The 25485-nt window shown below is 39.8% G+C and overlaps 1 protein-coding gene across 2 annotated transcripts; it reads left to right on the plus strand.

Moving 5' to 3' along the window:
• The first annotated feature begins 8659 nt into the window (after positions 1-8659).
• LOC122106374 (zinc finger protein 717-like) lies at positions 8660-24786 on the plus strand. Of its 2 annotated transcripts, none has more exons than XM_042677760.1 (5): positions 8660-9547; positions 12260-12323; positions 20274-20400; positions 21471-21560; positions 22537-24786. In XM_042677760.1, exons 1-5 carry the CDS (start codon positions 9498-9500, stop codon positions 24138-24140), a joined length of 1935 nt encoding a protein of 644 aa, XP_042533694.1. In that variant the 5' UTR covers positions 8660-9497; the 3' UTR covers positions 24141-24786. The 2 variants fall into 2 exon arrangements, with proteins under 2 accessions (XP_042533694.1, XP_042533695.1); XM_042677761.1 differs by having other exon boundaries at positions 8660-9407.
• Positions 24787-25485: the final 699 nt, after the last annotated feature.

The raw sequence follows: 25485 nt of genomic DNA on the forward strand, positions 1-25485 counted from the left end.
TTACCTCTAGTAGGAGGCTAGAGTGGAGGCGAGTGGTGCATATTGTGGAAACTTTGAACGGCTATTGGCTTTGTTTGCTCATTTTTTAGTGCCAGTACTGAAGCTTGAATTCAAGGCCTGGGCACTGACTGTCCTTTAGCGTTTTTTGCTCATGTCTAGCACTACACTACTTGAGCTACAGCTCTACTTCTTTCTCTTTAGTGTTTTATTGTTGATAACAGTCTCATGGACTTTCCTATACAACCTTGGTTTGAATCAGGATCCTCAGATCTCAGCCTCCTTGAGACAGGATTACTGGTGTGAACCACTTGTGCCTGCTAGGCTGTTGGCTTTGATATCTGAAATAGACAGCTGTCAAAGGTGGATGTTACAGTATATGAATTAATCCCACACCCCCCTCTCACGCAGATTTATGCCCTTGATTTCAACATCATTTATTTTAATGGTATGATTACCTCATCTTGCCATTACAGCTTTTCCTGCAGTATGTCCTTTATTAGCATAAAAATAAACAGTCCATGTGCCTTTTCTATTAACCTGTTCCTTCTTTCAGTAAAATACTTACATTCCTAGTTCCTCTATTCTCATTGTAAATATGTCCTGGTTCATGATCTTCCTGACTCCAGATGTGCTCAAATTCAGGATCCATTCTACTTCTGAATCTACCAAGGTTCCGGAACTATGCTAACACCAGATCTAACATTTCAAGATCTTCTTTGATTCTTTCATCTGGTATTCTAAACCTTTTGCCTTCAACACCTCCTTTCTTTTCCTCTTAGAAAGATAGCTAGCACTGAAGGGTAAGAAGTGAGGCTTTTACTATACAGTTATTTCTTCCACAGTGGGTGATATGTACATTTCTTTCCTTTTGCTTAGTGTCAGCTGTTCCTTCTTTCCCATTCATTCCCTCCCTCCCATCGCTGCCATTGAGTTGCTTAGTTCATTTTGATCAATTACCAGTGCAGCTGATGGGTCCCGCTGTTGTACATCTTCCCCTGTTTCCCTCTGTTTCTGTGTCTAGGAGTGTTTTTCATAAGATAAATTTCTTGCCTATATATTCTAAATTTTATCCTTTACATACTTAAATGAGATATCAAAGTTCTTATACTAGTACATAACATTTATTGAACATTTGCTGTGTGGAAATCTTTATTTGCATTCTTCCTTAGATAACCACATGAGTGTAGTTTCCACCTCCTCTTTTTTTCACAGATAGGAAGCTCAGTATCAGAGATGGTATTAATTTATCCTCAACTAAAAACCTAGTGAACCAGAGAGCCTAGCCAGAGGACCACCACATGTTGTTCATGTGTATACATATAAACATACACATCCTTTAAATGTCTGCTCAACTATGAATGTGCTCTGGTTGCACAGTGAGCATCTATGCTCTTACAGAAGTTTCTAACAGTTGGATCTTATACAAATACAGTAGCTCTGCAAAGTAGATGGATAATTTTCCTGACATACTGCCAAGGCATAGCTCTGGTCCTGTAACTAGGTGATTTCTTGACCACAAGGTCAAGAAAGGTTTCCCCAAAGCCAACTTTTTAGTAAAATGCACGCAATGATCTCTGTTGGCCTTGCAGATTGCCCCTCAAGAGCAATGTGCAAAGTAGATATGCCCCCTTCCACAATGCTAGCTACGACAGAAGGGAAGTATAACTCCTGTTGCTAACACATTGAGGTCCTCTGTAATTAAAACATTTTAAGTGAGAAAAATATGTGCTTTTACTTTTCATGCTTGAACATATGAATGTAACTTATTTTGCTTTTTAAAAAAAAGAGATATTATTGTAGCTCATTTTGTTTGTCTTAGTCATTGACATTCTGTTCACAGACACCAAAGACTTTGCTTAAATTTGAAATCAGTGTTGCAGACTTCAAAAGCAAGACTCCAGGCTTATGAGATATATATATAAGGGTATAGGTCTTCTGGCAACATTGTTCGTGAGGTCACAAACTCTTATGGTGTTAGCATTTTGTTTCTTGATTCAGACTCTAACTTCATCCAGAAGCCCCTGGAACACAATGCAGCAGAGGCTGTGTGGCAAAATCTTTATTTGTACTATTGCACTGTAATGAATGCATTATTGGTTCAGTCAAGCATTGCTGTATTTCCAGGTAGTTTTCATTCTTATCACAGGTAGAATGCCTGGCCTGGGTGAAGCTGGGCTCCCAGTCATGGTATAAATTCTGCCTTCTTGCTCAACCTCCATGACTATAGCTGGGACCAACTGACTGTACCACCTTGAACAGGTGATTTCAATGCCTGCAAAAGGGCTGGACACCCTTAGTGAAATTGCCAAAAAAAAAAAAAAAAAAAAAATGGCTCACAGGCTCTGGAGGTTCAGATTGCTACTATCATGTGATGTCAACTGTTCAGAACTCAAGCCCAGACCACAAAGGCTGTAGTACTTATTTCTTTTTTCTTCTCTTTTCCTTTCTTTTCCCTTTTCCTCTCTTTTCCTTTCCTCTTTTCTCCTTCCCTCCCCTTCTCTTCCTCTCCTTACCTTTCCTTTCCTCTTCCCCTTTCCTTTGTCTCCTTCCCCTTCCTTTTCCTTTCCCTTCCCTTCCTTTCCTTTCTCTTTATTTTTTTTTGTTCTTCCTCTTTCTCTTCTCTTCCTTGTCCTCCTGTTTTTTGTTCTTGTTTTTCTTTGGTTTATTCATTTATGGATGGCAGTGTGCCACCTCAGCCACGCCTCCACATTTTCTGGTTATTTAGAGATAAGAATCTCATAGAGCTGGGCACCGGTAGCTCACATCTGTAATACTAGCTAGTCAGGAGCCTGAGATCTGAGGATCGCAGTTCAAAACCAAACTGGACAGGATAGTCTGTGACACTCTTTTTTTTTTTTTTGTCGGTCGTGGGGCTTGAACTCTGGGCCTGGGCTCTGTCCCTCAGCTCTTCAGCTCAAGGCTAGCACTCTACCACTGAGCCACCTTCCCAGCCCCTCTGTGAGACTCTTATCTCCAATAAACCACTCAGAAAACGGGAAGTGGTGCTGTGGCTCAAGTGGTAGAGCACTAGCCTTGAGCTGAAGAGCTGAGGGACAGTGCCCAGGCCCAGAGTTCAAGCCCCACAACCAACAAAAAAAGAATCTCATAGATTTATCTCTTGAGGCTGGACAGAATTCAAATTCAAGCCCCCGTACCAGTCAGTCTCTTTTCTACATCATATCCTACCCCTCTTTTCCACATTCTGTTTTCAGCATTACTGAAACTTTAATGGCTTTTAAATAATATGTCATTTTTCCTTTATTTCTACTAACAAGAATTTATTCTTTGCTTTTTCTCTTTTATATGTTAATATTTCTGCTCTATGCAGAATTCTCTTTTGCCTACATAATATTACACTAATACAGTTAAAAATTCCCATATATTTCTCTTCATTTACACATGGCAGCCTTATGATTCTACTGATTCCAAAAATCTTTTGGATCTGACATACATGTTGATAATACAGCATGCTATAAAACAACATGCAATAACAAATAGCTTTTTTATACATATAATTGTACTATAAAGGTAATTGGGATCTAGTTATTTTTTCTATAAGGTGAAATAAATTGATGATTTCTTTGTAGCTCTATTTTAAGAATAAGAGGAGGAAATACTAAAGGAAACTACAAAAATCCAAAGGTAACTAACTCCAACAAGAAAAAGCAGTTTGCAACAAATATTTTGGAGTAAAAGGGAATTTTTCAAGTCAAGCCAATGATACAAACAGGTCCTGCTGCAAATTGAACGAGTCCCAGAAAAACATTTTTAAAAATAAATACAAGTTGAGCTTACAATGGAGAAAAATAAAAATCTGAAATATTTCCCATATGTGAACGTAGATCATTATGGAATAAGATACTTTTTCAGTAGCTGGTGGCACAAATGCTGTATAAAACTTTTTCAGGTTTTTGTTATCAGGTATATACAAATGAAGGGGGAAAAGGACCTATTACAACATATCTTTCTATTTATTCAAAAGCAACCATGTCTTTGTTCACCAGCATCTTTATAAGTGCTCTGTAACTATATATGAATTGTACAAACATGTGCTAATGGTTCATATCTATAATATATAGCTATTCAGTTCCAAACCACCCAGGCAAGAAAGTGCATGAGACGTTATTCTCCAACTAATCTCTAAAAACCTGGAACTGGAACTGTGGCTCAAATGGTACAGTGCCAGTCTTGGGCAAAAAATCTAAAAGATTTCATCCATGCTCTGAGCTCAAGCCCAAATGCTAAGGTGGCTCAGTGGTAGAGCGCTCGCCTTGCATGCTCAAGGCCCTGGGCTCGATTTCTCAGCACCACATAAGAAAAAAGCCGAAAGCGGCGCTGTGGCTCAAGTGGTAGAGCGCTAGCCTTGAGCTGAAGAACCGAGGGACAGTGCCCAGGCCCAGAGTTCAGGCCCCACGACCGGACCCAAAAAAAAAAAAAAAAAAAGGCGGGGAGGAAGGTGTTGTATAAGCATTCACAGTTCTGCACAATGCAGAGAATGATTTTTGGTGACATAAACTAAGCTATAATTTCTTCTCTTGACTTACTTGGATTGCTCTCCACATCATTTTTTTCCATTTTTAAAGAATCTAACATATTCATATATGTATATATACATATTTCTATATAACTCAATAAACTTTTATATGCTTTATGAGCTGTAATTATTCATTAAAAACCATACTTACTGGGGAAGAAGTGCACAGATATAGTGACAGGGGCATCACTTGATAACTTGCAGTAAGTAAGAATTGTTATCTGCTCCAGACCTCCCATAGTATAACAAGTTTTACTTTTTACCACAAACATGTTGGAATGTACTAACAGTAGTATTAAGTTACTGCTTTGAATAGTGTTGCCATTTTTCCAGATAGAAACATGCTTTAGTCCTACACATACTCCATTCTGTTTTTATTTATCTACCAGCTTTTCTACAATTTCTCTATAGGAATATTTAACACTTATGATCTTTTTAACTCTAGTAATTTTACATATTAAGATGTAATGAATGTCATCTTTTTAAAAGTTCATGAGCCAGGCACTAGTGGCTCATGCTTGTAATCTTAGTTAATTAGGAGGCTGCTATCTGAGGATCTTGGTTCTAACTCATCAAGGCCAGGTAAGTCCATGAGGCTTTATCTCCAATTTATTTATAATACCACCAGTCTTGAAAGAAAAGGCTTAGTGACAGCTATCCATAGCCTGAGTTCAAGCCCCAGTAACATACACACACACACACACACACACACACACATACACACACACATACACGCACAATGTCTATGGCTTGTGGTAGAAATGCATCACTCTCTTGAACATGTACATGTACATGTCTAGTCAATCTGACTTTTCTATCTCATACCAAAAAATTCTTTTTTACATTCTCTATTTGAGTCTTATTGAAACTTCTGGAACTTTACTATCAAGTAATGTGCCATTTTTTCCTTTATCATCTTTTTAACTATGCTTCTTTCCTCATATAATATTAATAACCCTGCCTTTCTGCAGAATTCCAACACCCACATAACATTATGGTGGATAATACAGCTAAATTTTTCCATATATTTCCATGCATTTATTCATAGTAGCCCTATGGCATTGACTTCAATTCATATTATTGTATGTTGTCTCTACTCATCTGTGAAATTCTGGAATGCAAAGACTAAAATCAGTCATAGGATCACTACAAGCAAAGAATACAGGCAGGGCAGGGTGAATAATTCCTGTAACTTTGGCTACTCAGTAGGCTAAGAGCTTAGGATCATGGTTTAAAGCCAGCCTAAGCAAGAAAGTCCATGAAATTTTTATCTCCAATTAACTACCAAAAGCTGCAAGTGGAGTTGTGTCTCAAGTAGTAGAGTACTACCCTTGAGGGAAAAAAAAAAACTTAGCCAGGCACTGGTGGCTCATGCCTGTAATCCTAGCTACTCAGGAGGTTGAGATCTGAGGATCATGGTTCAAAGCCAGCCCGGGCAGGGAAGTATATGAGACTCTTATCTCCAATAAACCACCAAAAAACCGGAAGTGGTGCTATGGCTCAAGTGGTAGAGCATTAGCCTTGAGCCAAAGAGCTGAGGGACAGCACCCAGGCCCAGAGTTCAAGTCCCACGACTGACAAAAAAGAAAATAATAATCCTGAACATGGGGAAAGCAAAGATGTGCATGAAGCCAGGTTTCCATTATGATTTAAATGTAGTTGCAAAGTGATGAAGATATAACCTTGAATAATAATGTTTAATTCCATGTTTAATGGTGATGTTTAATTACTTGTTAGAGATAAAACATAGGTTATTAGATTTGTCTTATGGGGAGGTTTTCTTAAATAATTCTGCAAAACAGTAGGAAAAATGTATTCAATATATAATTCAACCTTGGGTCATTTCAAGGAAGAACATCAGAAGTAGCAACTAACTTAATTGTAACTGCAACAGAACAATCAGGTGTGAAAAAGAAACAAGACTGGATTCAAACTCCTTTGGAAAACTACTTAAGTATAATAATAATTGTAAGCTTATTCACTCTTACTTTGGGGTGACAGTTGGGTCACACAAGCCAGGCCTGGCCATAGTTGTCTATTCCCACAGGGCCTGCCTGCGTCAGCAACAGAGTCCAGATACTAGTCCTGGTGTCACGCTGATTCTAGTGTATTATCACAAGGTGCCAACTATAGAATGTATTCTCTCCACTCTAAGATGTCCCCCCCCTCACCCCCCCCCCCACATGACAGCTATAAGATTTATTGATTTGGGGCTGGGAAGGTGACTCAGTGGTAGAGCGCTTGCCTTGCATGCGTCTGAGGCCCTGGGTTCAATTCCTCAGCACCACATAAGCAAAAAGAAAAAAAGCCGGAAGTGGCGTTGTGGCTCAAGTGGTAGAACGCTAGCCTTGAACTGAAGAGCTGAGGGACAGCGCCCAGGCCCAGAGTTCAGGTCCCAGACCGGAACCAAAAAAAAAAAAAAAGATTTATTGATTTTGCTAGATAGAGGATGTATTGTCTCTGTGATAGGAAGTTTTCCCTGGCTGCACACCAGCTATAGAATGTCCTGCCCTGGCTGTCTGATATCTCCAGTGTCCAACTCTGACTATAAAGATTTCCTGCCCCAGCCCCTTCTTCTGCCCTCAGACTCCTGACACTATATCTACCTCTAAGGCTGTGAGAGCAGTTGTTACTCTCTATCCTGCAAGAGATAGCCTAGCTGACATTAAACACTTCTTTCTTCTGTGACTGTGTGTCTGAGTGGTTTTCTGGGTTGGCACTTACAATAATAGCACCCCAAAGTAGTCAAAGCTAAAATATAAACGTATATGAAAAATAATGCAGGGCAATATGCATTTATGATTGCTCAAAATGATTAAAGTAGGGTCTACTAAGGCGTAGGTCTCCACGGTGTATCTGCCTTGAATAACTTTAACAGTTTTAAAAAATGAATAACAGGAACCTGATACCTGTCTTGTTTGAAGGAAGTGGGACCTATGATGAGGGGAGTGGATGAATAAAGGAGAGGAACCATGTGAGTCATTACAGCCCGAATACTCAGTATACATACATGAAAATGAAAAGGAGACAAGTGAGGATGGGATAAATGGTATGAAAATAGAGAAAGATGGAAAGGGTGACACATTGACCAAGATGTGCTGTATATACAAACGGATTTGCTGGATTGAAATCTCATTAAATTAACGATAATTATAATGATGTATTGATTCAGGCACTGGTGGCTCATACTCATGCCTGTAATCCTACCTAGAAGCCAGTTGTGACTCAAGTGGTAGCGGGTAACCTTGAGCAAAATGGCTAAAGGACAGTGCTCAGTCCTTGAGTTCAATCCCCAATTACTGCACACGTACAAATGAAGTAAGGAGGTCAGGTCAGGTACACACTATATTGGCCACATGGTTGGATTGTGGGGTCTGGCATCTTGTCTTCATGCTGGGGGAGGGAAATGCCCCCACGTGATGGGCGTGCCCCGACCCTGGAGGTAGGTTATTGAACCTGTCAGTCCAGTGACTAGGAGTGGGAATTTCCTGCGGCTCTGCCTGTTTAGGCCCAGACAAGCTCAGCCACGAGGATGCCAGGTCGTATGAGTCTCTGATCATATCCTGTGTCCTGTCTCTTGGCTCATCTCCAGTCATCATGGTGACCCAGTTCAGCTCTTAGTTGGAGCTGAACTGGATTGTTGGTATTATTGATACTGTTTTTGTTCTTTCTTTCCTTGTTAGCCTGTTTCCTAGCTGTGTTACGTGTATTTGGGGACTACAGACCTTTGAAACAACTGGCTGCCTGCAGCTTGCTAACTGTATAATAAAGACTCCAATATTCTATATTTCAAAATATGGCTTCTGGGATGATTCACCTTACAACATAAACACCCACAAAAAAAAAATAAAAACAATAACATGTAACATATGTCAATGAAACCAACTTTTAGGGTCGACTCGGCTGGGCCCCAGGAGACTGGCTCAAGCGAGAAACAGTTCCTCTGATCTGGTCCCAAGTCGAGCCCTTGAAGCAAACCGACTTCCAGCCGGATGGTGCTCGGCATTGTGGGAAATGTAGTCTTTCCTCGAGTACAGGTCAGTGGAAAGCATTTCCGGGTTGCTGCTGCGTGTGCGCCTCCCCACCTCTCCCATCGTTTTCTGCCCGGAAATCCTGCTTTCTGGCTGTTCCCTTGTGGTTAGAGAAACTGGGAGGTTGGGTTCCGTGTGAGGAGGCTTCCTGGCGGGTGACCGGAGCCACCTCGCCTCCCCTCTGCAGACCTGTGGGCTGACGCGGGAGTTGGTGGCGGAATCTGCGTGCGGCTGCGGAGCCTGAGCTGGGCGCGCGGCTGAGGCCCCTTGGGCCCGGGCTCCTCCCGGAGCGGGTGTGCGTCCCGGGCCGGGCCTGGCTCCCGAGGCCGGGCCGGGCGGGCTGTCCTTCCAGGGGAGGCCGCGAGGCCAGCGTGGGCGTCCCCGCGTGCCATCGTACCCCGTGCCCAGCTTGAGATTCGCGAATGACAACCGCGGTACCATGTGAAGTCTTGAGAGGCGGCTGCGTTTGTGGGGGTCGGTGTTGTTCTAGTGACATTTCGCTGACTCGATTTCACACTAGTTTGTGCACGACCTCGTTTCTAGAAAAGTTTCTACGTGGAGTATTGGAGTACGGAGTGGGGTCCTGTGCTCTGGGATTAAGTAACGTAGTTGGAAGACGGAGCCTATGACTGGAATCCCTCCTGCGGGAATGCTGCCCCGCGTGCACACCGGCCCTGGAGAACCGAAGCAGAGTCACAGAAAGGAGCAGCTCTGGTCAGCTTTGCCCTTAGCACTTACTGCTGCTACGTCCACAGCACAAGATTCGCGTGATACTGTTTCCTCCAAAGCTCTGGACCCCTTCGTGCTGTTCTGAGGTTGGGACCAACCTTGAGGAGAGAGAGGTGAGCTGGACTGAGGAATGAGCCAGAGCCTAGTTACCAGAGGGGACCCGACCTGGGTCGGGGTGGAGGAGACCCTGCCACACTGTGAAGATGTATGTACTGGTACCCTCACCCCACTCTCACTCATCCTGTTTCTCCAGGTAATCTCTAGATGTGAGCTCTTTCAAACCTGTCACTAAACTGTGGCATCTAGAGATGTGCTGATGCTCTCTCTAACCTAATGATTTTTCCTGGCAATTCAAGAAGTGCTTTCCAGAGACCCTCAGCCTTATTTTTTTAAAGACAAAACAAAACTTAAGGTAATTTATCAGTGTGCTTGTATGATTTGTAGTTGTTAAATATCCTAGTTTTAGCTACTCCTTTCCATTTGCAACAATTTGCTCAAAGAAGGAAGGATTGTTTTACTTAAGAAATTCTTAGCCCAAAGTCCGAGGCTCAAGCCTGTAATTCTAGCTTCTCAGGAGGCTCAGATCTGAGGATCATGGTTCAAAGCCAGCCCGGACAGGAAAGTCTGTGAGATGTGAGACTCTTATCTCCAGTAAGCCACTCAGAAAACCGGAAGTGGTGCTGTGGCTTAAGTGGTAGAGCACTGGCCTTGAGCTGAAGAGCTGAGGGACAGTGCCTAGGCCGAGTTCTGGCCCCATGACCAACAAAAAAAAAAATTCTTTTTGGGAATTGAAATCAGTTTGGCACAAACAAATCCCTTCTTTTTTCAAAATACTTTCCTTAAAACATATTGATACTTTTTTTAATCCTTAATATTTTCTGTGATGTTTGTGACTTTAAAATATTATTTACATGAATATTTTCAACTTTGTGAATCTGTATTTGAAAAATTACACATTGTATGCTACAATAATAAGCATTACTTGAGATTAGATAGACTATACTTCTATTCCAAACCAATTTCATATAACATTAATAAAATACAATGCCTTTTTAGATATAGATTTTATTCCTAACTAGAAAATCTGTGCTGTGCAATGGTGGCTCATGCCTGCAACCCTGACTACTCAGGAGGCTGAGATCTGAGGATCATGGTTCAAAGCCAGCAAGAAAGTCCATGAGACTCTCATCTCCAATAAACTCAGAAAAAGCCAGAAATGGCACTGTGGCTCAAATGATAGAATGCTAGTCTTGAGAAAAAAGAATCTTGGAGACATTGCCCAGGCCCTAAGTTCAAGCCCCAGGACTACTAGGGAGAGAGAGAAGGAGAGAAAGGAAAGAATTTCTGAATTTTGAACCTGTAAATTTTTTGGAGTAGGGGTATGCAGCTAATAGAGTCTATGAAGATATTCTAAAATTCAGTACAACATTCCTCCTCACTCCCAGTAAAATCAGTTAACACATGAAGTTTCAACCAAAATCTATTAACGTGAAGTCTCAACCATTGTGGATATGGAGTACATAGCATATAACAAATGTATTTTATTGTCCCAGGTTTACAAATCTGTTGACAAATCCAAAAATAAATTTCTCACTGACCTCTCACAATCACAGCCTGCAGTGGGGAGGGAATGGAGGGTCTCAGAAGTCCGTCCCATTTCTGTCCCTTCCACAATTGCCAGCACTTCTATGAGTCAGGAGCAAAGACATTGGGGTGGAGGGAAAATGCTGACATTTATATTAGGAAAGGTGGTTTATGCTTCAAGCATTGATGAATTATCTAAAAATACTAAGAATAAAACTAAGTCTGAAAAAAAATGTATTTTATGTTTTTTGTGGGGGGAGTTTGTTAAGTAGAAACACTTATGATAATGAAAAAGTTAAATACGAGCATGCAGCATTGCTTTTTAATGATTCACATGGTTTTTAGTGGCAGTAGCAACTCACTGAAGTCCATACAGTTGTTGCTCATGAGGATTTTCATTATTTGTACATGTGGCTGTAAAATTTACTTCACTGTATTTGAAGAGTTTCTCTCCTACATCCTTTTGTAAAAGAAACACAGGTGTAGAAAATACCAGCATTTCCAACATATTAAACCCATCAACATTTACCTGCCAAAGCACACAACCATTTTATTTGTTTTATAGGAGTTACATTTTGGGATGCGCTCAGCTAAGCATTTTGTGTCACTGTTTTTTTAGATACCAGATGAAACTTTCTTTAATCCTCTCATTCCCTGCTTGAGGAAGGTTAAGTTGGGTTTAGGATGGTGACACTCCTAGGACCAGTAATTCCTGCTGGCTTTTGATTAGCCCTGTATCTCCAGCAGTACAGCCAAGGTTCTTCACAGAATGACTGTGTTCACAAAAGATAATACTAAGGACTTTTCAAACTTACATTTACATTATCTTTCCTGATGTTCTGTTGTCTCATTAAATGGTAAATTCCAGATCATTTTCCAGGGCTACTCTGAGTACTTGGATGATGTGTCATTTGGGAACCATTAAAAAATATATATTGTGTATATATTTTTTCTATAAAGTTTGAAGTGAAAAAGACTTATTGTAACATGCATACTTCATGATGTTCAACTGTTCAAAAGCAGGATAACCATAAAAGGAAAATAGCCCATACATTCCTAAGTCTATTACTATAATATTAATTTTAGTGAAGACATAAGATGTCCTTCTTTGGCTTAAATTACTAAATTTTTTGAAGGAATATTGTTGCCAATTCTGTAGGTATATTAACCCAGAATTGCATTTATAATTCCTACAGACTAATGGATTGTGAGTATATCTGTAGTGGAGATTCTGATGCCTCTACTTGAGACATAAATTGTTCTTTTCCCAAAGGAAGGCTTTTTACTCTTCCAGCCCCTGTGCAGTGCTTTGAGCAGGAAAATCTATGACAAAGCCACACTAGTTCTTCTCTGACTCTACTTTGTTTGCCTTCTCTCCCAGCTGTGCTTCCAGAGTCTTCTGTGAATTGCCAACAGTAACAATACAAAAAATGAATGGATCTCTGGTATGTTTGGTTTTATTCCTCATTTTGTTTTACATTTTATGAATGTTACCAGTCCAAGAATTAAAATGGAAAAGTAGAAAACTAAGATTCAGCCTCAGGGAATTGTTCCTAAGTAAAATAAAGATGGCTTGTAGATTTAACAGATTATAAAATTTAAGAGTAAGTGCAGATTTGTCTCAAATTTCTCTCTGGTTTATCTGATGTTATATGATTATAATGTTACATGCTTCAATAACTAGGGGTGAGCATGCTAATTTCTCATGTAATGTGAAGATTTGCTGGCAACTGGTCAGAAATTCCATCCTCATTAGTCACATTAAACTGTTTTAATGAAGTTTTCCTGCAGTTGCTGTAATTTTTACTAACACCTCTAAATGCTGTAGAGGACTGAGTAAGCCATGTGTACTTGAATTATTGTCCGTACATATCTATTGGCTAATGTGAACTTCCCATAGGAAATGCAGTAGATTGCCACAGTTGTGTTTTCTTTGAAACTCATTAGTCACCAAATTATACTCAAACCCCATGACTGCTCTCTGGTTTTGACTCACTTGAAACTTCTGCTATATTTGAAGAAATTGTCCATGGTCTTCTGAGAAATCCCCTCTGTTCCTTTCCACCTCCTATGATTTTTTTTCTCTAGTTTCCTGAATTATTCTCCCTCCTCTCTTCTCTCTCTCTCTCTCTCTCTCTCTCTCTCTCTCTCTCTCTCTCTCTCTCTCTCTCTCTCTCTCTCTCTTTCTCTCTCTCTGTCTCTCTGTCTCTCTTTGTCCTTCTTTCTTTTTCTTCCTGACTTCCTTCTCTCCTTCCTTCCTTCCTTCCTTCCTTCCTTCCTTCCTTCCTTCCTTTCTTTCTTCTCTCCAAGTGCTCTGTTGTGGGCTAGTTCTTCTTACTCTTTAATTTTCCTTAGCTACAGTGGCACTCTAAATTAACATTCTCTCAACCTTTATATGAGAAAATTACTACCTTCCATCTAGTGACCCACAGCAACAAACTGAAGTTCTCCTGATTTTGTCCTTTCAGATCTAACCTCATTTGAGTCAGTACTGTTTTCTGATTTGTCCTTCTCACTTCAATAATTTGGACCCATTGGCAGTATAAAAGGAGTAGCTTGATTTTTTACATTACAAGTGAAATTCCTGGCAAAATCTGAAGGATATTTGTTTATTAATCTCCCAGAACCTGCTTTTACCACATTGTGTGTGGCATCATATCCTTAGAAATATACTGGGAGAAAGCATTCAGTAATTAGTGGGACATATTCAAACAGCAGTCAATTTAAAATCAATACAAAGAATAAAAACCAGGTTGCACAGATTATAATACATTTTTTATTTCTATTTGTAGGGGTTTTTTTTTCCAGCTAAAAACAAACTTAACATGTTACCAGGCTTTTTTAAGTTCATTCTTTCTGTTGTTTTCAGTTACTTAAAATCAGGGGAAATTGATACATCACATATATCTCTGACAAAATTCACATAATGTAAAATTTGTCATTTTAAAATATTACTTTTGAAGACAAGTCTTGCTCTGTATTCTAGGCTGCCCTAGTCTAGGCCGGATGGTAATCCTGCCTCAGACTATGAAGTTCTGGTATTATAGGTATGTGTTACCATACCTGGCTACACTAACCAGTCTCCTCTACTTCCTCCCCCTCACTCCCCTCACCCCCAGTAGTGGGGCTTCAATTGGCCTGAGCACTGTCTCAGAGCTTTTTCACTGGATTAACCATTCTTTTTTTTTTTTTCTTTTGTCAGTCATGGGTCTTGAACTCTGGGCCTGGGCACTGTCCATCAGCTCAAGGCTCAAGGCTCAAGTGCTCTACCACTTGAGCCACATTGCCACTTCTGGTTTTCTGGTGGTTAATTAGAGATAAGAGTCTCCTGGGCTTTCCTGCCCAGGCTGGTTTTGAACCATGATCCTCAGATCTCAGCCTCCTCAGAAGCAAGGATTACAGGTCTACTTTTTGTCTCTGAGTTTATTGACTCTCAGAACCTCAGTAAGGGAAATCGTAGAATAGCTATTCTTTTGGTTTGTTTTATTCTGCCCATTGTATTCAAGGTTCATCCATGCTGTGGCATGGTTTAGAATTTACTTCCTTTTTAAAGCACAATATTATTTGATTTTCCACAATACTGTGAAATATGTGAAATTTATGTAATCACCTAATCTCAATTAAAGAAAAAAAGTGAGAGAAGGGATGGGTTAAGAGAGATGGGTGACAATGTTGTCAGACACTTTGTACTCATATACTGTTTTGTAGAATGGGAACTTCTTGTACAACTACTTAAAGATAATTTTTTTTTATTGTGAAAATACTGTACAGAGGGGTTACAATTACATAGGCAAGATAATGAGTACATTTCTTATCAAGCATTGTAGCCTCCTCCTTTATTTCCCCTTCCCATCCCTTCCCATCCTCACCCCTTCCTCCCCCCACCCCCACACCAAAGTTGTAAAGTTCGTTTTTGACATAACGACTTGTACATCTCATTGTTGCAATGGGTCCACCTGTATCCCTATTTAAACGATTTGTTTCTTCCCTTCCCCTCCACAAATTATACCGACATCAAATACAGTAAAAGCAGGGATTGCATTTTTTTGGGGGGGGGAGGGGTCCGGTCGTGGGGCCTGCTCTGGGCCTGGGCGCTGTCCCTTAGCTCTTCAGCTCAAGGCTAGCGCTCTACCACTTGAGCTACAGCGCTACTTCCGGCTTTTTTCTTTTTTCTTATGTGGTGCTCAGGAATCGAACCCAGGGCCTCATGCATGCAAGGCAAGTGCTCTACCACTGAGCCACCTTCCCAGCCCCAGGGGTTGCATTTTTTATAGTATAAAGAACAATATGTCTGGGGCTGGGAAGGTGGCTCAGTGGTAGAGTGCTTGCTTTACATGCATGAGAGTCGGAGTTCGATTCTTCAGCACCATATAAGAAGAAAAAGCCAGAAGTGGAGCTGTGGCTCAAGTGGTAGAGTGCTAGCCTTAAGCTGAAGAGCTGAGGGTCAGTGCCCAGGCCCAGAGTTCAGGCCCCATGACCGACAAAAAAATAAACAAAAAGAACAATATGTCCATACTAATGGGATAAGTAGCTATTTCATTGTGAGTTTGATTTGAATTTTTTCCTCCTACTATTGATATTGAACATGTTTTCATATGCTAGTGAGACATTTCTCTAAATTCTTTGTAGGAGTCTCTTCAGTCTTTTGCACTTTTGTGCGTGTGTGTGTGTGTGTGTGTGTGTGTGTGTGTGTGTGTGTGGTTCATTGGGCTTAAACTCATGGCTGGGGTGCTGTCCTTAAGCTTTGTATGCTCAAGGCTAGCACTCTACCACTTTTAGCAACAGCTCCATTTCCAGTTTTCTGGTGGCTCATTGAAGATGAGAGTCTCTCAGACTTTCCTCCCAGGCTGCATTCTAATCATAATCCTCAGATCTCAGCCTCCTGAGTAGCTAGGATTACAGTGAGCCACCAGTGCCCGGCCCTTTTGCCCATGTTTAAACCAGACTTTTCATTTGGTTTTGCATCATAGGATTTTATTTTATAATTATTAAAATGAAATTTGGCTATTAATATATTAAGAAATATGTGCAAATATTTTCTTGAATTTTATAAGGTGCTTTTTCTTTGTTGGTATAGCCCTTTGATGCACAAGGTTTTGATTTTATGCAGTTAAACTTGTCTGGTTTTGTAACTTGTACTTTTGATATCATATCCAAGAAGTAATTGTCAAATTGTCAAAATTGTTGTGAAACTTTCTGTCCTACCCTGATCCTCCTCCATTCCCTCCTCTTAGTTTTTCTTTCTTTCTATAATTGGATACTTTCTCTGTTGCCCCAGTTGATCTCTAGCTCATACACCTTGCCTAGCTGTTTTTTCTTTTGCCAGTACTGAGGCTTGAACTCAGAGGCCTCACATTTGATCAGCTAACTCACTACTGGCACCGGCACTTCAGCCATGCTTTCAGCCTGTCTATTAGCTGGTTACGTGAAGTTGTCTTCCCAGGCTGGCTTTGAGACCTCAGCCTCCTTAGTAGCTAAGGTAATGAGCTTGACCCACAGGTGACAGACTCCTGTGATTGTTTTGGTTTTGTTTTGTTTTGTTTCTTTCACTAAACATTTAAAATTCATAGTTAGTTTGATGCTACAATGAAACAAGATGATTATTATGGTTTATGTAGAAGTTAATATTCAACTCATTCAAATAGTCCATGTTTCAAATTAAGTGCTGACATTTCTCTCTAATAACTAACTGTTCTTCTGACTGTGCTAGGTGTTCTTGACTAAGCAAATACTAAGGCCAACCCACTTCCATGGAGAAATTTGTTTTCCTCTCTAGTATATTAAAAAAGCTTGTGATCACCTTTAATATACCATAAATGCAAATGACATTTTATTCTAGACTCCGTCTACATTGTTTTATTGCACTCATAGATCATTAGAAATGTTTAATTTCAGTGTATTTACAACTTATGGCTTCTTTTTCTTGTTGATTTCTACTTTCACTCTGGTCAGAGCATACATTCTACATTTTGTCCTTAAAGCCATTTTTATCCCTAGTATGTCTGTCTTTGTAAATGTAACACACAGTATTTTATATATAGCAGTTAAGTCAAAATAATGTCATCCATGTGTGTGTGTCTTTTTTTCAATTAGTTACTAAGAGGCATATTAATTCTCCAATTGTGAATGTGGGTTTAAAAATCCCTTTTTAATACATAGGTTTTGGACGTATCTTTGAAGACTTTGTTTTTAAGCATGTTACTTAGCATCTTTGCCAATTTTCTATTTGTGCCATCTGGTACTTGCTTTCTATTTTCTATCCTTTTTTTTTGGCTAAGTGGATATTTCTACTATAGTCATCTAAGAGTATCCACAAGGAATGGCTCCAGAAAGCCTTACTTATACCAAAATCTGTAGGTGCTCAAGTTCCTCATGTGAAATGGTATGTGTTTGCATATAACCAACATAACACCTCTAAATTACCTGTCATACCTAGCACAATTTAAATGCTGTGTAAATTCTTATTCTACTGCATTGTCCAGAGGATGGCGACCATTTTGTAAGTCTGTACATGTTCAGGATAGAGTTCTTTCTTTTTTTTAATATTGTGAATCCACAGTTGGTTGATTCTGTGGGACCCAAAAATATGAAAGAAAACAGGGATTTTAGCCATCCTCAGGGTGAAATATAGAGCTTCAGGAAAGGATAAACTTTCAGCAACATTTTCTTATGCTCCCACTTCTAGAACTATAAGAAAATGAATTTTCAGCCAGTGGGATTCTTTGTTATAGCAGCCATTGACAACTAATATGCCATACTTTGTTGCATTATTTATAGTTGCTCTAGGAGTTTACAATATTCTTAGGGTAATATCATACTGCATCATAAAAAAAAAAATACTTTTCAGTTGAATAGTGCTGTTTGTAACCTTGGTCTTTTATATTTTTTTTAATTTTTGGTGGTATTGGATATTTAATTTCAAAGGCTGACACTAGTCTGGCAAGTCTTCTCCCATTTGATCTATATCCCTAGTCCATTTGTTTTGATTTGTAATGTGTGTATATATTTGTATACTGAGTGTTTATGCATGTGAATCACTTACACAGTGTTGTGGGTTTTGCTCTAAACCATCATTTTAAGAGATTATGTAAAAAAAAATTGTTTCTGTAATCCTTTATGTTTACCTACAGACTTTCCCTATGTATCATCCTGGTCCTGTCTGTACAACTATATTAGCATCTTACGTCATTCTTTTGAAGCAGAATAATTTTCTGTATCAATCTTGAAGTGCAGGTATGCTGTTGATGAATATGTGAAAATGTCTTCAATCTACATTTCTAGAATATTTTTTTCTGGATAGAAGACTGTGAATTAAATAATAATATGTATTTATGTGAAGGGCAAGCCCCAGGAAATCCTGGGGCTTGAACTCGGGGCCTGGGTGTTGTCTCTGAGCTTTTGTACTCAAAGATAGTAGTCTATCATTTGCACCACAGCTCTCTTTCTCATTTCTTGGTGGTTAATTGGAGATAAGAGTCTCACAGACGCTGGGCACTGGTGGCTCATGCCTGTAATTCTAGCTACTCATGAGGCTGAGATCAGAGGATCACAGTTCAAAGCCAGCCTAGGCACAAAAGTCTGATCTCCAATTAACCACCAGAAAACTGGCTCTGTGGCTCAAGTGGTAGAGCACTAGCCTTGAGCTCAGAACAGCACCCAGGCCCAGAGTTCAAGCCCCATGACTGACCAAAAAAAAAAAGTCTCACAGACTTTCCTGCCCAAACTGATTTCAAGTGATTATTCTCAGAACTCAGCCTCCTGAGTAGATTGCATTACTTGGGTAAGCCACTAGCATATGGTGAATGTTACTTTCTTCAACAGTTTGTGGACATTTTCTTTTTGTGTGATGAAGAATCAACATTCATGTCTGGTATTAACATGTATAGCCGGGATGGAAAGGTGGTTAGGCATTCTTCATTTGAAGTGGGGCTCCAAACACTTTCCTCTGCCCTCTACAAAACAGATTAATACCAATTTTCATTACAACTTCTTTCATATTCTTTCCCACTTTGGGTTAACACTTCCTTGTTCTTTATTCTTATTTTTCTTTCTCTTGCCATCAGTGGTTATATTTCACACTGCTTTCTTTTCCTCTGATTATCTCTTAAGCCTTTTCCATTTCCCATCTACTTTTTCATGGGGTACTGTGAAATTGCAGACCTGGTCAAGAGATATTTTGTTCTCCATTCACCAATGTTCTGTATTGTGAGAGGCGGGTGATATTCATAAAAGTACTTGCTAGCATTTCTTTAATAATTGGGAAGGAAGTATAAGGGTGCCTATACTTTAATATGTAGGGATTCACTAATATTGTTAGAACTCAGTCAAGTCTTACAAGCCTAATCTGTTTCTTCAGGATGTTACTCCTTTTAACGCTCATCTGAACACTGCTTTCTGTAGATCTGCTCATGTATAATGTATTCCTTGTGTATTTTTTAGAAATACTCTGGCTCTACCCGGGTGCCGGTGGCTCGCACCTGTAATCCTAGCTACTCAGGAGGCTGAGATCTGAGGATCGTGGTTCAAAGCCAGCACAGGCAGGAAAGTCCATGAGACTCTTACCTCCAATAAACTACTAGAAAACTGGAAGTGGCACTGTGGCTCAAGCGGTAGAACGCTCACCTTGAGCTGAAGAGCACAGGGACAGCACCCAAGCCCAGAGTTCAAGCCCCACGATCAACCAAAAAAATAAAATAAAAAATACTCTGGCTCTGGCTGTTTCTGATAACAGTTATATAGAAGATGTAAATAGGCTTTTTAGTGAAGCACAACATGAAAATTCAGTTAAAAATTTTTCTATTTCCTTGTTACCCTAATTTACAAGTAAACTTGTATCTAAACAAGCTTAACACACTATTGTAGGCACATTCTTTTTTTGGGGGGGTGGGGTGGGGAGGTCCTGTCGTGGGGCCTGAACTCTGGGCCTGGGCCTGGGCACTGTTCCTCAGCTCTGCAGCTCAAGGCTAGCACTCTACCACTTGAGCCACAGCGCCACTTCTGGCTTTTTTCTTTTATGCTTATGTGGTGCTGAGGAATCGAACCCAGGGCCTTATGCATGCAAGGCAAGTGCTCTACCACTGAGCCACCTTCCCAGCCCTGTAGGCACATTCTTATAGTTAATGTTGTCACAGATTATTAGCTTCTTAAAGGAGAATTTATGTCTCTATTGCTAGCACCAAAGACATTGCTGATCTATAAGGAAAACTTTGTTTTAGCAAGTTAGCATAGAGCCAGATATTTCCACTTAGATTTTTTTTTCTCCCACTGTATAAAAAAACCAAGCAAGCTCCTGCTCTCTTATGTAGGACACAGGCATATGTGTAGAAGAATGAAAGCTCAGACTTTGTATTCTCATGACTATGGCCAAATGACTTGTTTGAAATATGTTGTTCCAGGGGTTGGTGTCATTTGAGGATGTGGCTGTGGACTTCAGCTTGGAGGAGTGGCAAGACCTGGACAGTGCTCAGAGGACCCTGTATAAGGATGTAATGATGGAGACCTACAGCAACCTAGTGTTCCTGGGTAAGCAGAAGTCACATTAACTCAAAGGAGCAAGTGCTTTGTTTTTATTAGATAGAAAAATATTTATCAGACTCAATGCTTTTTAAATGTAAGATTCCATTACATGAGGATTGTCACCTTTCTCTGAGAAATAAGAAAAACTTCAAAGTGGTTGTACAACTCCTGTTGTCATTTTTCAAGGAGCTGAGACAGTAGTTGGGCACAAGTTCTGTACTATTCCCATGGACAGAGCACTGTGTTCCCACACCTAAGGTGATTATTAAGTTGGGGCACAGGACAGAGCCTTGGATGGGAGAAGAACCCTGGGTCCAGAGGTTTGTAGGAGAGTCAATACTTCTGAGTATGGAGCTTGGGAAGGTCAGAGCCAGTGTGGCTGTGTTGAGCTGGCCTCAGCTGTGTTGCCAACTTTCACACCTGTGAGCAGCTGCTCTCATGCATCACACATCTATCTGCATTATGCAGTCTCCATGGTGGCTCTGTTACAAATGCACCTCCCCATTTTTGTTTTTTAAGACTTCCTAAGACTCAAGTCATTATCTCACTATGATATTTTCTCCCTTAGTTTTTCTATAATTTCACTTGCCTCTTTTCTTCCCATTCTTAAGAACTCCCTGCCACCTGCCATTTCCTAATAGTTCACTTATTCTTTCAGTGTCTTTAATTGGATACTTCAGTGGTGTTGATGTTTTGGGGGCTGTGTAGATAATACCATTAGTCAGACAAATGTATTCTTTTAAAGAACTTACATAACTTTGAGAAGTGAGATATGATCCACAAAGAATATTTGCATGGATGAGACAGAGAAGAAAAATGTGATGTTACACAGTGAAATTATAAGGGGAGGACATTTTAGAGAGATTATGATTTACTTAAGGCTAGCTTAATTTTATGGTGATGCTTTTCCAAGTTTGACATATATGCAGGTGAATATGCAATCTAGAAAGGGCTGTACATCAGTATTGGAGATATGACTTGGGTTTAGAGAGAAAGTCTGTATACCAGATTGAGAGATCATTACTCCAAGGAGGACCCAGCATAGGCAAAAGTTCTATGTTATTTTCCATTATCAGGGCACTGTGTTCCTAAACCTGAAGTGATTGTCAAGCTGGAGCAAGGTACAGAGCCATGGATGGGAGGAGCCTCAGACAAGAATTTCTCAGGTAAGTCAGCACATCTTGGACAGGGATGTACTGAGCTCTTCTAAGCAATGTCCCCATCTCTCTCCAGCCCTGGGTGTGGCAGAGAACTTGGAGGCGTTTTGGTCTGAAGGCCATATGGAGGCATTCTGAATTTTGTATGGTAGTAGAGTTAGAGTTAGTATTTCCCTTTCCTTTTCATGGAAATTCTAAAGAAATAAAAGTACAGGAGACTTCCCTTTCTTCCTATAAAACTAGGAGCATAAATGTACCAGGAACTGAGGAGGACACTTGGGCCAGTAGCCTCAAATAAGCCAGAAAAAGGCTTTTCAAAGGTAGAGGGCACAACCTGGGATCAGAATCAAATTTTATTCAAGAGAGGATGGTCACTTAGGGTAGTGAGCTGGTATATGCTTTGTCTGTTCTAGTTATGAGAGGCAGGGTATCAGAATAGGAATTTGGAAGACACTGTCTAAGATGAAGAAGGAACTTGAAAATCTCCACAGGTGCATATAGTAATTCTCAGTGAGAAGTAAAAACTGAACAAACATGGATATAAATGCTCAATCTCAGAAACCACTCCTACTTAGGAGACAGGCAAGTGGCCTATATGATCCTGGGAAATATTTTGTCTTCCAAGCTAATGTTTGAGAACAAAAGTGGCACAAAATATCCATTAGTATAAGAAAACAAAACAACGCAAAAAGCTTCCCCACAAAACAGAACAAAATTAAACAACAACCCAAGGAAAACAAATGTAGTCAGCTTAAAATTATAGGCAGTCAATAGTTAAGTATTAGGACTACATACTTCCTCTGATATTAAAACAGAAAAAAAGCAGAGAAAAACATTTTTTTACATGGTAAAATATCAGTATTTGTTAAGTCATTATGCAAAAGTAGGATGGTAAGGAATGTCTTTTCCTTTACATGACTATTATTTTAAAATGCTTAGGTGTCATTGATATTTCTTGTTCTTTTTTTGTTGTTTATCATTTTAGATGTCCCACAAGTGGATCACTTGATTGAGATGTGCCAAAAAAGCACAGAGAGATATCTGTGTCAAGTTGTAGTCACCAATAGGGACACAGTGGAGCAAAGAGTTACATTAAGAAGAACTTTTAATTTGAGCTCAATCCATATGTCAGAATTGGCTATGAATAATGGGAACTCCCTAGGGATGGGAACTAAGGAGTCTATTGTGCATCAGAACATACTTCTCCATAGTGATTCTGATGAGTATCATGCTGGGGAGAAGCTTGTTGTCACTCATGTAGTTGAACAAGCCCTGAGACATTCTACACATTTTGGTCAACATCATCAGAGTCCAGCTGACCAGCAGAAGTGTGAATATGGTGGAGAAGGGAAAGTATTAAACTCAGATACCATATTTTTTACTCATAAGAAGGCACATGTGGGAGAGCCCTCCTGTAAGTATAAAGAATATAGGAAAGCCTATGACATGCCTTCTCTCATTGTCCAAGAAATAGCTCAGGTAAAAAGGAGAACATTGGAATGTACTGTATGTGGGAAAACATTCAACATAAATTCTATACTCGCTAAATATCAGAAAATGCACATGGGAGAGAACACATACATATGCAATAAATGTGAGAAATCCCTCACTAAGAAAGTAAATCATAAGACACATCAAAGAAAATATCCCAAGGAAAAGCCCTGTGAATATAACAAATGTACAAAATCTTTCTGTCAGAAGTCAGACCATAATTTCCAATCTAAAACACACACAGGAGAGAAAAAACATGAATATAACAAATATAGCACTTCCTTTTGCTGCATATCAGGAGTCACTGTACATCAGAAAACTCACATAGAAGAGAAATCCTATGAATGTAATGAATGTAGGAAATCTTTCAGTCTGAAGTCAGATCTCAGCAAGCATCAGAGAACTCACACTGGAGAGAAACCTTACAAGTGTAAGAAATGTGGAAAATCTTACAAGCAGAGTTCACACCTCAGTGTGCATCAGAGAACACACACAGGAGAAAAACCTTATGAATGTAGCAGATGTGGAAAGTCTTTCAAACGGATGTCAAATCTTAACTTGCATCAGAGAACACACACAGGAGAAAAACCTTATGACTGTAAGAAATGTGAAAAGTCCTTCAACCGAAAGTCAAGTCTCAACATGCATCAGAGAATTCACACAGGAGAGAAACCTTATGAATGTAATATATGTGGAAAGTCTTTCAATCACAAGTCACACCTCAGTGTGCATCAGAGAACACACACAGGAGAGAAACCTTATGAATGTAGCAAATGTGGAAAATCTTTCAACAATAAGTCATACCTCAGTGTGCATCAGAGAACACACACAGGAGAAAAACCTTATGAATGTAATAAATGTGGAAAGTGTTTCAACTATAAGTCATATCTCAGTGTGCATCAGAGAACACACACAGGAGAAAAACCTTATGAATGTAACAAATGTGCAAAGTCTTTCAACCGGTTATCCAGTCTTAACTTGCATCAGCGAACACACACAGGAGAGAAACCTTATGAATGTAACAAATGCGCAAAGTCTTTTAAGCAGAATTCACACCTCAGTGTGCATCAGAGAACCCACAGGAGAGATACCACATAAAAGTAATAAACAGGAGAACCATTAGCCAGAAGTTACACCTCAACAGGCATCAGAAAACTGGATATAAGGTAGAAACCCTGTAAATATCAAAGGATGCAGGAAGTCTTTAAACCAGAAGTCCAACTTCAGCAAGCATCACAGGACTCACACAGGAAATAAAACCTGTTTAGGAAAACCTTCTGTCTTAAATCCCATCTCACAAAACTTCAGAATTTATATAGGAAAATTCTACATGGCGGTGATTAGCTGTGTGTTTTCTAAAACCATTCTTTTCTCTTGGACACACACTGAGCCCACATTTCTCAGCATGTCATTCTAAATGAGGTACTGTACCTAAACACTGTCCAGAGGATTTCAACACATGATGGCTAATAATTTCAGGGTTGACAAATGCAGATCTGATAGTCTGCATAAGAGTGAAGTTGAGGATTTGTTTCATTTGCAATAGTCCTTTTAATTTTGCTATGTTTCCTCAGAACTAATAAATCCTGCCCTTGGGAATGGAATCAGATAATCGCCAAGGTGTTTTGGGAGAAGACCCATTCATTATATGAGCCAAGGAAATGAGAACATAGATTTATTTACTGCTAGCCCAAATCTCCCTTTGTACTTTATATTACTGAGAAATAAATACTTGTATGTGTGATCTGTGTGTTACCAGTTCAGTGTTTGAATATGGAGGATCTGAGGAAAGTTATCACTCTGTTAAAAAATGTACACAGGCCAGGCGCTGGTGGCTCACACCTGTAATCCTAGTTATTCAGGAGGCTGAGATCTAAGGGTCTAGTTTCAAAGCCAGTCCACGTAGAAAAATCCCTGTGAGACTTTACCCACTCAAAAATTGGAAGTGAAGGAGTGAATCAAAGTAGTAGAGAACTAGCCTTGAAAAGAGATTAGGGACAGAGCTCAGGCCCTGAATTCAAGCCCAGCAACTGACAAAAAAAAAAAATGTGCATAGGAATGAAACGTTTCTTACAAACTTTTGTCCCCATATCAGTTCAATCAGAACAATCAGAGACCACAGAGAGCAGCACATTAGGGGATGCTTTTATCAGGTCAAAGGGTTCATTAAGCATTGAGAATGAAGTAAACTTTTATAGATGTCATTGTCAGTTTTTATATAAATTACAAATTTTTTGGCACACCAGTACTGATGAAAAGAAAAATCAGAGCCTGAGTACTGTACTTGAGTTTCTTTGATCAAGACTAACACTATACCATTGTAGCCACAGCTCCACTCCAGATCTTTAAGTATCTCAAAGACTTCCCTACCTGGACTGACTTGTAACCTAAGTAGCTAGGATTAAAAGTGTGAACGCAGTGGTGCCCAATTTAGGACTTAACA

This window comes from Dipodomys spectabilis, unplaced genomic scaffold (assembly GCF_019054845.1).
Source record: "Dipodomys spectabilis isolate Male_0828 unplaced genomic scaffold, ASM1905484v1 ptg000039l, whole genome shotgun sequence".
NCBI classification, from domain to species: Eukaryota; Metazoa; Chordata; class Mammalia; order Rodentia; family Heteromyidae; genus Dipodomys; species Dipodomys spectabilis.

Coding starts and splice junctions, on each gene's coding strand:
- LOC122106374 (XM_042677760.1), top strand. CDS start 9,498: ATGTATGTACTGGTACCCTCACCCCACTCTCACTCATCCTGTTTCTCC. Junction 20,401..21,470: donor CAGCAACCTAGTGTTCCTGG/GTAAGCAGAAGT, acceptor TTCCATTATCAG/GGCACTGTGTTCCTAAACCT. Junction 21,561..22,536: donor CTCAGACAAGAATTTCTCAG/GTAAGTCAGCAC, acceptor TTATCATTTTAG/ATGTCCCACAAGTGGATCAC.